Raw genomic sequence first — 16,364 nt, forward strand, 5'->3', positions numbered from 1 at the left:
TTAAGAGTAGTTTTTTTTTAAAGCGTGGGCTTCAGCTGTGTCTAAAAGGAAAAGGGATGTTCCTCTTCTAATACCTTCCTTATGCTGTGTGTCTAAGTTTAATTAGAAACGGTTTGTGCCTTGAGCAAACTCAGCTAAAATGCGTGGTTCTTCACTTGCAGAAACAGATGACTACGCAGAGATCATAGATGAAGAGGACACATATACCATGCCCTCCAGTAAGTATATTCACTTTTGTGTAATGGCTATATGTGGCCCAGATTTAGATGTCTGCCGAATAGTAAACATTTGCATAAGTATCAAGTTTGTATACGTGTGTGTCTCATCTGAGACATTGAGTTAGCTGATGTCCAAATACTGGCTGGATTGACAGCGGAAAAAAGCTAAACGTCTGAAAAATATTTTCTGACGTTGTTTAGGAATATTTACACGGCTGTTATATAGAAAGTGCCATTCATTTTCATAGTCACTTGTTCAAAAGCTAAATCTTCAGGAATCTGTTTACTTTTATTTCTTGAAACTTGTGTGGTTTAAATGAAATGACTCGCTAGTTAGCTTTGTTAATGCATTGACATTTGATAAATTGTTCACATTTGTTTCTTTTCAAAGTCCAAAGTAAACAAAGTGCTTGCTATTTGGTTCCTTTATTCTGTTCCATATTTTTTTCTCTGGATACACATAGCTCCTAAAAATATGTTGCGTGCTAGAACTGTGGTATTGAAGTAATACAGAGTATTGATCATAGGAGAACTGAGCATAAATGAATTTCTCCAGTGATTCATCTGAGTTTCACAGTGGTCAGTGATGAATGAATAATGGATGCTTGGAAGCTGTTTATGACTAGAGTAATTGAGTAGATCAGTGTCTATGAAGCATGAGAGTAGATTTGTCTGCAGTTGTTAACTGAACTTTGGTAGATATAGTTTTCCATAATACACACTGTTAATTCTGTTTTGAGGTATTAAATTACAATATTATCTAATATTAAACCTGACTGACCGTGAGTAGAATATGTAGTATTCTGCAGGAGTGATGTAAGTGAAAAAAATTACATCCTCATGGGACAATTAAATATCCTCAGTGATTCACCAGATTATTTACTCTTTTAATTACTGGTATTGTTGTACTTTGAGGCAGATCAATATTGCCACACGTTCCATTAGAAAATGTATCTATGTTGTGATGTCCCAAATTCTCTCTGGAGAGAAAAAAGTGATAGACCACTCCCCAGGAACAGTACACGATTGTTGTATGCTTGCTTCTGTCTCGAGCAATAGCCATGAGCCGTCGTAGGTTAAAAATAAATGAGACAGAAAAGCTGAAAATGCAGACTAAGTCGGTCAGTGCCTGAATGATAAAGTGAGGTTAATGTTTTGGGTGGGACCATTGGTTACTACTTATTCTCTCTCAGCTGCTGACTGACCTCATCTGATTTCCAGTATTCGTTTTCTTTTAGATTTTTAGCATGTGCAGGTTTAATCTTCACACGTAATCATTTGATTGCATGTGAACCTGTTCATTGCTAGCAAGAAAAACATTACCTGCGTATTTCTTCCAGTAACTTTCTCCTTATCTCACAATATCAAATTCTTCGGTAAAAGTAAAATACTGCGGGTGCTGGAAATCTGAAATAAAAACAGAAAAGCTGGAAATACTCAGTAGGTCAGGCAGCATCTGTGAAGAAAGAAACAGAGTTAACGTTTCAGGTTGATGACCCTTGGTCAGAACTGAAAAAAGTTAGAAATATAACAGGTTTTAAACAAGTGCAAAAGCAAGGAAAGAGGGAGGGGAGGAAAGGTAGGAGAGATTAAATGACAAAAGGGATGATGGTGCAAGGCAAAAATAGATTGTAATGGGACAAGTAAAGGAACAAAAGATGGGTCTCGAGGAGATGTAAATGGAAATAGCAGAATCATCAACAGCAACGTCAACAAAAAATGAGGTAGAGGTTATGATCTGAAATTGTTGAACTCAATATTGAGTCCAGAAGGCTGTAAAGTGCCTAATCAAAAGATAAGCTGCTGTTGCTAGTGCTTACATTGAGCTTCATTGAAATAGTGTAGGAAACTGAGGTCAGAGTGGGAGTGGTCCAGAGAATTAAAATGACAGGCGACCAGAAGCTTGGGGTCATGCTTGCGGATTGAGCTATTCAGAAAAGACTTGGATTTATATAGCACCTTTCACGACCACCGGACGTCTCAAAGTACTTTACAGACAATGAAGTACTTTTGGGACCAAACACGCCTTCCAGGTGAAACAGCGATTTACTTGTACTTCTTTCAATTTAGTATACTGTATTCGCTGCTCATGATGCAGTCTCCTCTAGATTGGGGAGACCAAACGCAGATTGGGTGATCGCTTTGCAGAGCACATCCGTTCAGTCCACAAGTGTGACCCCGAGCTTTCGGTCATCCGTTTTTTTTTAATTCTCAGGACCACTCCCACTCTGACCTCTCTGTCTTCGGCCTCTTGCACTGTTCCAATGAAGCCCAATGTAAGCTTGAGGAACAGCACCTCATCATTCTATTAGAAACTTTACAACCTTCCGGACTCCACATTTTGTTCAACAATTTCAGATCATAACCTCTGCCCCCATTTTCTCAGATGGCAGCTGTTGCTGATGATTCTGATATTCCCATTTACACCTCCTCTAGACCCATCTTTTATTTTTTTACTTGTCCCACGACCATTTCCTTTCACCTTGCACCATCATCCCCTTTGTCATTTAATCTCTCCTGCCTTCCACCCGATCACAGACCTTCCCTTTTGTTCTTTCCTCCCCTCCCCCCTTTCCCTGCCCCTGCACGTGCTTAAAAACCTGTTACATCTCTAACTTATGTCAGTTCTGGCGAAAGGTCATCGACCTGATACGTTAGCTCTGTTTTTCTCTCCACAGATGCTGCCTGACCTTAGTATTTCCAGTAGTTTCTGTTTTTATTATTGAATTTTTAGGAATTGAAGTGTATTAGCATAGTCAGTGGTATCTGCAAATTTAACATCAACACATTTGTGGTATTCATTTTGCTGAGTCGTACTCTGCTCGAAAATTACTCAGAAATAGCGGGTAGTTACTCCCACTCATGATGTGGTCAGGGCTAGGAGTGCTCAGAGCGGCTTGCTAGGCTGTGGACCATGCATTTGATTGTCCATACTCAGCACATCCTTAGCATCAGCCAATTAGTAGCAAATAGCAATGGTGGCTAGTGTGCAATGGCCATCACGCGTTAAAAAAATCCACGCACAGGCATCTTCCACCCTTCAGGATGTTGTTCGGGACCTGGAATATTAGCTCCTTCATTGAAACATCTGTGAACTCATCCTTTTTTTTGGCATGGAAGCAAGTCATCCTCGTTTCGAGGGACTGCCAATGATGATGATCAATGTTTGATTGAAGCTCCGGTTTCATGGTCGGTGCACACCATTCAATTCGGATAAAAAGAGGAGGTGGACAAAATGGCACGTTTTTTTACATATATGCTCACTGCCTGTCATGTCGCTCACAGTGAAGTGACAGGTGTGTCATTTTATATTATGTAGTCTATAATATGAGTCACTGACTTACAATGATTAAATAAGTTAGTGTTTTATTACATAGTAGGAGTATTATTGATATTTCAGGCTCAAATACCTCACAAACCCACGACCTCTACCACCTAGAAGGACAAGGGCAGCAGATGCATGGGAACGCCATCACCTCCAAATTCCCCTCCAAGTCACACAACATCCTGACTTGAAAATATATCACCATTCCTTCATTGTCAATGGGTCAAAATACTGGAACTCCCTACATAACAGCACAGTGGAAGTACCTTCACCCACACGGACTGCAGCGATTCAAGAAGGCAGTTCACCACCATCTTCTGAAGAGCATTTAAAGATGGGCAATAAATACTGGCCTTGTCAGCGACGCCCACATCTCGTGAATGAATAAAAGAAAATGTCGTAGTCAAATTGCACAAATTATTTTGTTAACAAAACTCCTTCTGTGGGGCCAGGAGAAGTAGGAATACACCTCCCATTCCACAGAAGTAGCAATTGTGCCTCTCTCCTTTCCCCTGCCCCCCACCGTAGCTCTCACCCTTCTCCTGAAATACCTGAGGACCATTGCCAACGACCAACAACACATTCATGTCAGTTATATCGTGCATGAGAGTTAAGGGGCACTGACGTGACATGAGCCAATTGCTCAATGATGCTTTGTTACTATGCACTGGTAATCTTGGGATTTAGGGATTAAATCCATGTGTCCTCATACCCCTTGATAATGTCTGTAAGAAAACCTCTGCACAAATACATCAATCGTAAGGCCATCATATAGTCCAATACCCCAAAATGCTCTTTGCAGGCTACTTTGGGCACATTTTTACATTACAGCAAAATAGACTTTCCTGATAAAGATAATTGAAGTTTTGCATCCAAACCAAGGAAAGTCTAAGTGCTACAATGTAAATCGGTTAAATGCATTATTCTATGCTGCAGTTAAAATCAATGTTAATGCTTTCCTTGATGCAGAACTGTTTCCTCTTGACTCTTTTGACCCATAAATCTCTGAAATGAAAGGGCAGTGCTGTAACTCTCTGTCACTGAAACCCTAAAACAAAAGAGAGGGACATTGGTCTAAATTGTGAAGACTTCATTTTTTTCTCTCACTACCCTAAAAAAAAAAACAGGAGTAGGCCATTGGGCTCTTCAAGGCTGCCAAGCCGTTCAATAAGATCATGGCTGATCATCGACCTCTACTCTACTTTCCCGTGCTATCCCCAAATCCCTTGGTTACCTTAGTATCCAGAAATCTATCGCTCTCTTGTGCCCTTGCACTAATTCTGCAGTTAACAGCATTCGTGTTAATGCAGTGACCATTCGATTAATATTTGGAGATCAAATTTATTTAAATGTGCATAGCTTTTTTGGACAAATTTGGATGATTTTCTGTTGCTAAAGTTAATTGCTGAAGCTAAACAAAATCTTAATGCTGTGACCTTGTGCTGTGTTCTTATTCTCTGCCTGCAATAAATGATTGCTGCTTTTTCTACGATCGTATTTTAGTCCACAAAAAAGCTTTTTCCTCTAGCATACTACATAGTCAGTCCACAAGCCCACTGTTTAACTAAATTTTCATAAATTTAACAAAAGCAGAGTCACAAGATTAAATGACGCTGAATACAAATCTTTTTCCCAATCAATTTGTGAGGAGAGAATTCCACTGTTTGATAATCATTAGATTATTTGAATTTTTCCATATATAAATTTTTCTATGAAATTATTATTTTCTTTAAGTTTTTTGTAGCTTTCTGCATGGAAAAACTGATGGTTTAATCCATTATTGAGCAGTCATTGTGCTACCATACAACATAAATTGCATTGTTGCATATTTATCTGCAGAAATTGTAATGTATACTGCTTTTTGATTTTTTCTTTCCTCCCCTATTCCCAATTGCAATGCAGAAAGCTATGGGATAGATGAAGGTAATGAAACTGTTTCTTAATTGTTGTCAGATTATTTTGCTTGCTGCTTGTTGGATGAGTATAATTGTGTCAAGTTGTGTGCCATTTGCAGTGTGTAATCTTTCCTCATTAAATAAAAAATGGAAATGCAAGAATAATTTGTCACGAAACTGGAATCAATAACTATTTAATCTCCATTCTTTGCAGCCAGGGATTATGAGATACAGAGAGAGAGAATCGAACTGGGGCGCTGCATTGGAGAGGGACAGTTCGGTGATGTGCATCAAGGAATTTACATGAGTCCTGTGAGTAATTCAGAAATTAAAGCATTATGGCAAGGTTAAAAGTAATATAGTCAGACAGAAATCGATGTTAACAGTAGCCCAGTAGTTCCAGTGAGAGTGTGGAATCTAATTAGGAGACATCAGGTTCAAATGGCAGCTTTTGCCTCATGTTCACAATAAGTCACTTCTTTAGTGGACCACAATATCAAGCCTCTTTCTGTGGAAGAGGCCCCTCATTGCAGGGGTAAAAATATTGGCTGGAAAATGTCTTAACCTGGAAAGTATCTGCTGACAGCCACCATAGAGTTATGCTGGGGGCTGTCTGTTTGCCAAAATATCAACCTTTTCATCTTAAGGACAGTATGGAGCCAAAAAAGAGTGAATTTGAATAGAATACATTTTAAAACTATATTCCTAGTGTATAGTCATGAAATTATTTCTTTAATACCAAAACTTTAAAAAAAATAAGCAAGTGGTGAAGCTTAGTGTTTATGTTTAGTGTTGCAAGCATTTAAGCCTCTCGAGTCTGCTCTGCCATTTAATAAGATCATGGCTTATTTTTGATGACAGAAGCCAAAAGGTGAACCACATTAGTCTGCACAACCAAAGCAATAACTTAGACCTTACAGGGTCTTTAATTTATGAAAGAGTCTCGTCAAACACAGTAATTACAGTAAACACAGTGGTAGCATTTGAAAGAGAATCAGATCAATTTCTGCTTCAGTAAGGAGATGTCTGAGTTTGAAGTAGAAAAATGGTGATCAATGGTCAGAGGCCCAGAAGTAGAATTGGACAAGCAAAGCAGTATTTTCTTGTTCCCACTTCATTTGTATTCTTATGTTATTGTGTCCCTAGATTGATTTATTAATGTTAGTTCTGGAGCAGGTTTGTTTGTTAAATTAGACAGAGAATGTGAGCAAATGAAGTAGTCAGATGAATTAAAAATTACACATTTAAAAAGAAAAATACTTGACTCGATTTTCCTTCAGCATGGAGTCTGTGCTGGTGAAACTAATAATGAATGCTGCATGTGCACGATCCAAACTTTCATGTGAATGAAACAAACCCTCACACAAATAGTGCATTATGGCATCTTTTTTTCAAATAAATGTTCTGTCTACTATTTTTCTTAACTTTCATTATTGGTTCAATTACTGCATTAAAAAAACTCATGGCCTGTTCTTTGGTGAATAACTTCCATTGATTGTGCTACATTTTTGAAAGTTGTACTGCCTGATGTAACGGACTGTATGCAGATCAGAACACACTTGTGCAGTTTTCAGGTAACCTCTGGTGGTGGTCATTCTAAAAATGAATTGGGGTCAAAAAGCATTAAACATTTAGGGGTCGAAATTTGGTACCGCCATTTTTGAGGCAGTGTCGTTGCCAGAGTGCTGATTTTACCGCCAGGCGTTAGGTGCAGGCTCCAACTGCCAAATTCAGTTTTTACGCACAAAAATGAGAGAGCAGCGTTAAAAAGTGCCGTTGCATCCTCGGGCGGGAGCTCAGGAGGCTGACTAAATTTCGCATCGGGCGGCTGCCACTATGCTACCTGGAAAACGGGAAGAAAAAGGAAGAAAGAAAAAAAAACTCCAACTTCTCCGACCCACACATAATCATCCCCACTGTTACAACTAATGAAAAAATTAAGAAATAAACAAAAGCAAATACTTGCCTTGCTCCCTGGCCGATTCCGTCCGAGTTCCGCTGTTTACTCGCCACTTTTTTCAGGCTGTGAGGCCTCCTGCCGGTATGGCAGCCGTACAAAGCAAATATCGCGACAGAGGTATCAAAGAGGCATTGTATGCTGAATTACGTCACCGCGCCAGTGGCGTTAGCTGGTGCAGCATTGCCTCGTGGCGCCTCTGCCAAAGAGCCTACTGAATTTCAGCTGGGGAGTGGACGCCACTTACCGTCGAAGGTGGCCGTTTGCCGCCTCCTGCGCATGGTTACAGGTGGCATCCACAACTGAATTTCGACCCCTTAATATTGTGGAATGTTAGTTTTCTTTTTGTAAAATGTTCACATTTTATGGGCTTTGCGTACCATGAAATGTTCCCAGGTGAAGAATGGCAGGTTGACCTGCTTTAGCTACTCTCTAACTAGGTTGGGTAAATGCCTAGGAAACTTGCCCTCTGAATTTTTACCTCCTTGCCACTGGAGATAAGTACTTGGCTTCGATCCAGCATCTCCCCCTGACTGCACAATGAAGGGCATCCCCTCATAATCTGAGAATAATAGCGCTTTCGTCTGAATGAAATCTTAGCACCCTATTAACATTTTTATAACACCCCTCTCGGAAACATCTCAATGCATTTCACATACTAGGAGTTATTTTGGAATGCGGTGAATGTAGTTGTGTGGACAAGGATGACACCCGTTTTGCGCAGAACAAGATTCCACAAAAATGCACTAGATGAATAACCTGTTGATCTGTTTTTGCCAATGCTGATTAAGGAAGAATGTTAACCAGCACACCATAAGAACTGCAGTGTTCAGATGGGTATTAAAGGTGAGCTTTCTAATGTCCACCTCAACACGCAGAAGGGGCTTCAATGATAGTAGTCCCTCAGTACTGCACTGGAGCATCAGACCAGAGTTCTGAGGTGTCTCTTTCAACCATCTTTGAAGGTGAAAGAAGAAAGAAATAACTTGCTTTTTTTATACAGCACCTTTCATGATCTCTGGATGTTCTAAAGTGCTTCACAACCGACAAACTACTTTTAATGTGTAGTTACTGTTGTTACATAGGGAAACGTGGCAGCCAATTTCTGCACAGTGAGGTTCCAAAACAAGAAATAAATGACCAGATAATCTGTGTTCATGGAGACATTAGGAAAGGTAACGGTTAAAGAGGTAGGTTTTAAGGAGCATCTTAAAGGAGGATAGAGAGGTGGATCGACGGAGTGGTTGAGAGGGAATTCCGGAACTTGGGGGCTAGACAGCTGAAGGCAAGCCCGTCACTGGTTGAACAAAGGAAGTCGAGGTGCACAAGAAGCCAGATTTAGAGTAACACAGAGTTCTCTGGTGGTTGTAGGGCTGTAGGCGCTTAGAGACGGGGGAGGGGCAAGGCCAGGGAGGGACTTGAACACAAGAATAAGAATTTTAAATTTGAGGCGTTGGTGGGCCGAGAACTAGTAGAAGTCAGCGAGCACAGGGGCGATGAATGAATGGAACTTTGTGCAAGTTGCGATATGGGCAGCAGAATTTTGGATGAGCTCATGTTTGTGGAGTGTGCAAAATGGGAGGCCATTTTGGAATAGAATTTCAACTTCAGAAGGGCTGAAGCAGGGTGGAGATGAGCGATATTAAGGAGGTGGAAATAGCCGGTCTTAGTAATGGAGAGGATATGGGATCGGAAGTTCACCTCGGGGACAAATAGGATGCTGATTTGTAAACAGTCTGATTCAGTCTGAGACAGTGATCAGGGAGAGGGATGGAATTGATGGCTACAGAGCGGAGTTTGTGGCAGGGGCCAAACGAAGAGAAGCCTTGCTGGAGGCTCTCTGGCTATGACTGTATAAATAGAATGGAACCAGGCAAGGCAGTCCCACTCAGCTGGACAACAGAGGAGAGGTATTGCAGGAGGATGATCTGGTCAACCTTGTTGATGGCTGCAAACCGATCGAGAAGGCAGAGGAGGGATAGTTTACCATGGTTGCAGTCATACAGCATGTAATTTGTGACTGATTAGGGTTGTTTCAGTGCTGTGGCAGGGCGGAAATCTGATTGGCAGGGCTTACATGTAGAGTTGCGGGAAAGAGAGACATGAATTCGGGAGATGACAACACAACAGAGGGTCGATGAGGGTAGTGCATTTGATGTAGTCTATATGGATTTAAACAAGGCTTTTGCTAAGGTCCCACATGGCAGACTATTCTCGAAAGTAAAAACCCATGGGATCTAAGGAAAAGTGGTAAGTTGGATCCAAAATTGACTGAGGCAGGAAGCAATGGGTAAGGTCGATGGGTGTTTTTGTGACTGGAAGACTGTTTTCAGGTGGGGTTCCGCACAGCTCAGTACTAGGTCCCTTACTGTTTGTGCTATTATATCAATGATTTAGACTTGACTGCAGGAAGATATCAATGGACTGGGCAGGTAGCCAGAACATTGGCAAATGGAATTCAATCCGGACAAGTGTGAAGTAATACAATTAGGGAGGGCTAACAAGGCAAGGGAATAAACAGTAATTCGTAGGACACTGAGAAGTCTGGAGGAACAGAGGGACCTTGGAGTGCATGTCCACAGCTCGCTGAAGATAGCAGGACAGGTAGATAAGGTAGTTAAAAATGCATACAGGTACTTGCTTTAATTAGTGAGGGATAGAATATAAGAGCAAGGAGGTTATGCTTGAACTGTATAAAACACTAGTTAGGAAAACCTCAAATGTAATGCCCCGAATTAAAAAAGGAGGCAGACAGAAAGCAGGAAACTATAGACCAGTTAGCCTGTTGGGAAAATACCGGAGTCCATTATTAAGGAAGCTGTAGGGTGTTTGTGTGTCCCGTGTCTCTATGACCCTCCCTTGAGTTGACCCGGTTCGGGTTGTTTCCTTTTGAACGGAAGGAGTTTTTGCCAATAGTTCCTGCCTATCCTGTCGATTATCGGGTAATCCCACAGAGAGAGAGACCAAGGTCAGGTAGGTCTTCTCCATTGCCCGATACGCAGCGTCCCCAGCGGGATTACTGTGCAACCCGGCCGTAAGTGGATTCCACCCGGTTGGTCTTCCGAATTATGCCGCGAACCACAAGTCCCACAACCCCCAAGTTCGGACACAAGGAGTTACTATGGATAGATTATAATTGACTCAGACAAAACAAAACGGTTCAGGTTGGTCAAAGATCGATTCCTTTTATTACACTCACAAAACGACAACCCCTACTCCCCTCGCATACGGCTTAGAGAGTAGGTGACTGTGGACACTAGCTTAAAACGGCAAGGCACTCACTTCGGGCGTTCCTGGAGTGTTGACGGACGAGTAGCCATGCGGGGAACCCCGTTCCAGATGGTAGCGGAAAAGTAAGCTCCTGAATCCCCCAAAGTTCAGCATCTTTATACCCCGTATAATACACAAAACTGGCTGAGCGATTCCTGGTTACCATGGTCGCAGAGATGCTAGTTGGTCTTCCTGGTGACGTCACTGTCCAGGATCAAGCTGTGAGGTGAATTTGCAGCAAGAGAAAGTGACAACAGGGAGTGTGAGTTGCAACCTGCACTGAATAGACTGAAGGGGGAGTGAGTCCCATGCAGGCACCATCATGCAGGCAAACCTGCAAACCTGAGGACTGGGAGAATTTTGTAATACAGCAGAGGAGGACAAAGGGTTTAATTAGGAGGGGAAATAGAGTACGAGAGGAAGCTTGCTGGGAACATAAAAACTGACTGCAAAAGCTTCTATAGATTAGTGAAAACAAACGTAGGCCCCTTGCAGTCAGATTCAGGTGAATTTATAATGGGGAACAAAGAAATGGCGGACCAGTTAAACAAATACTTTGGTTCTGTTTTCACGAAGGAAGACACAAATAACCTTCCGGAAATACTAAGGGACCGAAGGTCTAGTGAGAAGGAGGAACTGAAGGATATCCTTATAAAGCGGGAAATTGTGTTAGGGAAATTGATGGGATTGAAGGCCGATAAATCCCCGGGGCCTGATAGTCTGCATCCCAGAGTACTTAAGGAAGTGGCCCTAGAAATAGCGGATGCATTGGTGATCATTTTCCAACAGTCTATCAACTCTGGATCAGTTCCTATGGACTGGAAGGTAGCTAATGTAACACCACTGTTTAAAAAAGGGGGGAGACAGAAAACGGATAATTATAGACCGGTTAACCTGACATCAGTAGTGGGGAAAATATTGGAATCAATTATTAAAGATGAAATTGTCGCGCATTTGGAAAACAGTGAAAGGATCAGTCCAAGTCAGCATGGATTTATGAAAGGGAAATCATGCTTGACAAATCTTCTGGAATTTTTTGAGGATGTAACTGGTAGAGTGGACAAGGGAGAACCAGTGGATGTGGTGTATTTGGACTTTCCAAAGGCTTTTGACAAGGTCCCACACAAGAGATTGGTTTGCAAAATCAAAGTAATGGTATTGGGGGTAATGTACTGAAGTGGATAGAGAACTGGTTGGCAGACAGGAAGCAGAGAGTCGGAATAAACGGGTCCTTTTCAGAATGGCAGGCAGTGATGAGTGGAGTGCCGCAGGGGTCAGTGCTGGGATCCCAGCTCTTTACAATATACGTTAATGATTTAGATGAAGGAATTGAGTGTAATATCTTCAAGTTTGCAGATGACACTAAACTGGGTGGCGGTGTGAGTTGTGAGGAGGACGCTAAAAGGCTGCAGGGTGATTTGGACAGGTTAGGTGAGTGGGCCAATGCATGGCAGATGCAGTATGATGTGGATAAATGTGAGGTTATCCACTTTGGGGGCAAAAACACGAAGATAGAATATTATCTGAATGGCGGCAGATTAGGAAAAGGGGGAGGTGCAACAAGACCTGGGTGTCATGGTTCATCAGTCATTGAAAGTTAGCATGCAGGTACAGCAGGCGGTGAAGAAGGCAAGTGATATGTTGGCCTTCATAGCTAGGGGATTTGAGTATAGGAGCAGGGAGGTCTTATTGCAGTTGTACAGGGCCTTGGTGAGGCCTCACCTGGAATATTGTGTTCAGTTTTGGTCTCCTAATCTGAGGAAGGATGTTCTTGCTCTAGAGGGAGTGCAGCGAAGGTTCACCAGACTGATACCCGGAATGGCTGGACTGACATATGAGCGACTGGATCAACTTGGGCCTTTATACACTGGAATTTAGAAGGATGAGAGGGGATCTCATAGAAACTTATAAGATTCTGACGGGACTGGACAGGTTAGATGCGGGAAGAATGTTCCCGATGATGGGGAAGTCCAGAATCAGGGGACACAGTCTTAGGATTAGGGGTAAGCCATTTAGGACTGAGATGAGGAGAAACTTCTTCGCTCAGAGTTGTTAACCTGTGGAATTCCCTACCACAGAGTGTTGTTGATGCCAGTTCATTGGATATATTCAAGAGGGAGTTAGCTATGGTCCTTATGGCTAAAGGGATCAAGGGGTATGGAGAGAAAGCAGGAAAGGGGCACTGAGGGAATGATCAACCATGATCTTATTGAATGGTGGTGCAGGCTCGAAGGGCCGAACGGCCTACTCCTGCACCTATTTTCTATGTTTCTATGTTTTCCCTGAAGCCCCTTGCATAATGATGTAGGTTTAGAAGTGATAGATAATCTTCATACTCAGAACAGTACTTGACCATGTAGAACATTAACGTGTATACTCACCTTGATGCCAGCTGCCTTACAGGTGTCTTTCTGCCATGCTCAAGGCAGTTGCCTGTTCCATGGCTGATGACAATATTCTGATTCTTGGGATAACAATTGCTACAAGACAGTACCTGGGACGCTGCATATGAGATTTTAAAAAGCCGTGAGCCCTTTCTCTAAAAAGGAATGACCAGATAACAGACCTTACAGTGTAACTGAATCAAACATACTGAGATCTTCATAGATAAACAGGCAGATCCTAGTCTGGAAGATCAGAACTGCTGCGTATGGGAACACTCACTCAGATATGCAGAGTTCAGTACCTACCATGATTATATAGCATGGAGGCAAACTGCTGCTTCAAATTTATGGTGAGTTGTGGAACTCACTATGCTGTTTATGAGGAGCTCTGGTACTTGCTTTCCACTTAGCAAGAATTGATACTCACAATTATACAAAGTCCAACTGATGATTATCCTCCTGTGGGAAATAAAAGCGATCTCTTTGGGGACAAGTTGGATGTAAGATGACATGCTTGGCGATGGAAGTTGAGCCTCAATTCAGCACTGTGGTGGGCATGGTCAGCTGATACTTGAATCGGGTAGTCTGCAGTACTCCATGACGAGCCAGCTAAGCTCACAAATGAAACCTGTGGAGATGAACCTGTCACTGGGGAGCTGGGATTCATCCCACTTGGCATCAGGCACCCCTGCAAGCTGGTGCTGTAACTGGTAGGGTGGCCCGAGCTGGGTAAATAGCAGGAATCTTGACAGTAGTCTATACTGGAGCTGATCAGTTCCAGCATCCTTCTGCATACATGGTGGTGTCTACATCTGGACTGTGCCGACTTGTGGCTAATCTCTCTCTACTTACCGAAGTGGGGGAGGGTATTGGTGAGAGTGTGTACTCCATATTGAGTTAACAAAAATGCTTAATTCCTCCTGTTACTTTCGTGGTAATAGCATTTTGGATTTTTGTAAGCCAACAGTGTAGTCTTATATTCTCTGTTGCATTGGTGTCCAGTCATAAAGAGCAGAACTGTATGCATACTTAAATAATGCAAGTAGCTCTGCTCACCAACTTCTGACCATTGAAGGGAAGGTGAACTGAGATGGAGATTGAAATCACAGATACGTCATCGCTCAATGCAGAGGGTGAAGGAGGAAAGTAGAGGGGCAATCTCTGAGAAACTTGGCGTGGAGCCTGGGGAGATGGAGAATAAGGATTTTAAAGGAGATGAGAGGGGTGAAACAAGGTGCCATGCTTTATGGAAGAGTAGGGGAAAGAGACCAAGATGTGATTTGGTGATAACAGCCACAGCACCAATGGAGCAGTCTGGGTGAGGCAGATGGTGCTCAGTATTACCAGGTGGTGAGGCTTCAGTAAAGGGCAAGTTCATAGGCCACCTATGAACCAAGTTTCCATCAAAGCCATGATATCCATGCAATCATTCACAATAAGGTGTGGATGGCAATAAGTTACTGAATAAACAATTAACAGGCAAATGTGTAAAAACAATATGGAAGTAGAAATTCTAACATCTGAAGAGGGAAATAACAAAAGGTAGTAAATCTAAATTCTAACCTGCATTTATACAAACAACTGTTTTATATAGCTCCTCTCCTCCTTGTCACCTTATGAGTTTTGGGAGCTAGCTAAAATCTGTTTGCTTCTCTATGAAGATCTCAATATGTTCATTCCTTTAAAAGAACATAAGAAATAGGAGCAGGAGTAGGCCATTGGCCCCTTGCGCCTGCTCCACCATTCAATAAGATCATGGCTGATCTGATCTTGGGCTCAACTCCACTTCCCTCCCCGCTCCCCATATCCCTTGACTCCCTTATCGTTCAAGAATCTGTTTATAGCCAGGGCTTATTATGAAATTCGTAATTGATAGTCTCATTTACAAAATAACAAGGTGTCATTTTCATAACTGAACCATTTACAAATCCTGTATATATTTGAAACAAAATTTGCAACATTTGTAATAAAGTAGATTGAGGCTGCAAGTTGCTTTTTAAGATGTCTTGTACATTGCCTAATTTAAAGAGTCACCTACAAGACTAAACCAAGCAAGCTGCTTTATAGGCTTGCATTTACCGAGTGCTGCAGGACAATGCATAAATGTCTAAAAGTGCTTTGCATACCATTACTTCCTGGTGCAATGACTTTTCTTGCACAGGCATAAGTGGCAGCCATTTTGTGCACAGCGCAGGCAGTTATTAACGATTATGAAATAATTGGGATTACGGAGACATGGCTCCAGGGTGACCAAGGCTGGGAACTCAACATCTAGGGGTATTAACATTCAGGAATGATAGACAGAAAGAAAAAGGAGGTGGGGTAACTTTGCTGGTTAAAGAAGAAATTAATGCAATAATAAGAAAGGACATTAGCTTCGATGATGTGGAATCTGTATGGGTAGAGCTGTGGAATACCAGAGGGCAGAAAACGCTCGTGGGAGTTGTGTACAGACCACCAAACAGTAGTAGTGAGGTTGGGGATGGCATCAAATAAGAAATTAGGGATGCGTGCAATAAAGGTACAGCAGTTATCATGGGCGACTTTAATCTACATATACGTTGGGCTAATCAAGCTGGTAGCAATGTATTAGGGATGGCTTTCTAGACCAATATGTCGAGGAACCAACTAGAGCGCTGGCCATCCTAGACTGGGTGTTGTGTAATGAGAGAGGATTAATTAGCAATCTTGTTGTGCGAGGCCCCCTGGGGAAGAGTGACCATAATATGATAGAATTCTTTATTAAGATGGAGAGTGACAGTGTTAATTCAGAGACTAGGGTCCTGAACTTAAGGAAAGGTAACTTCGATGGTATGAGACGTGAATTGGCTAGGATAGACTGACAAATGATACTTAAAGAGCTGACAGTGGATAGGCAATGGCAGACATTTATAGACTACATGGATGAACTTCAACAATTGCACATCCCTGTCTGGAGTAAAAATAAAATGAGGAAGGTGGCTCAACTGTGGCTATCAAGGGAAATTAAGGATAGTGTTAAATCCAAGGAAGAGGCATATAAATTGACCAGAAAAAGCAGCAAACCTGAGGACTGGGAGAAATTTAGAATTCAGCAGAGGAGGACAAAGGGTCTAATTAGGAGGGGGAAAATAGAGTATGAGAGGAATCTTGCAGGGAACATAAAAACTGACTGCAAAAGCTTCTATAGATATGTGAAGAGAAAAAGATTAGTGAAGACCAACGTGGAGGGTAGCTAATGTAACACCACTTTTTTAAAAAGGAGGGAGAGAGAAAACAGGGAATTATAGACCGGTTAGCCTGACCGGTGGTGAGGAAAATGTTGGAATCAATTAT

At 42.0% G+C, this 16,364-nt stretch overlaps 1 protein-coding gene across 12 annotated transcripts in view; it reads left to right on the plus strand.

Moving 5' to 3' along the window:
- The window catches only part of LOC139277362 (focal adhesion kinase 1), a 759,656-nt gene that overhangs the window by 556,942 nt on the left and 186,350 nt on the right, over positions 1-16,364 (plus strand). For 9 of the 12 annotated variants that reach the window (XM_070895775.1, XM_070895782.1, XM_070895811.1 and 6 more), the window contains 3 exons: positions 162-218; positions 5,446-5,466; positions 5,653-5,750. In XM_070895775.1, the coding sequence (XP_070751876.1) occupies positions 162-218; positions 5,446-5,466; positions 5,653-5,750 (176 nt within the window). The remainder of the gene's footprint in view (positions 1-161; positions 219-5,445; positions 5,467-5,652; positions 5,751-16,364) is intronic. The other 3 variants (XM_070895802.1, XM_070895739.1, XM_070895757.1) reach the window with 1 other exon arrangement.

This window comes from Pristiophorus japonicus, chromosome 1, assembly GCF_044704955.1.
Source record: "Pristiophorus japonicus isolate sPriJap1 chromosome 1, sPriJap1.hap1, whole genome shotgun sequence".
Lineage (NCBI taxonomy): Eukaryota > Metazoa > Chordata > Chondrichthyes > Pristiophoridae > Pristiophorus > Pristiophorus japonicus.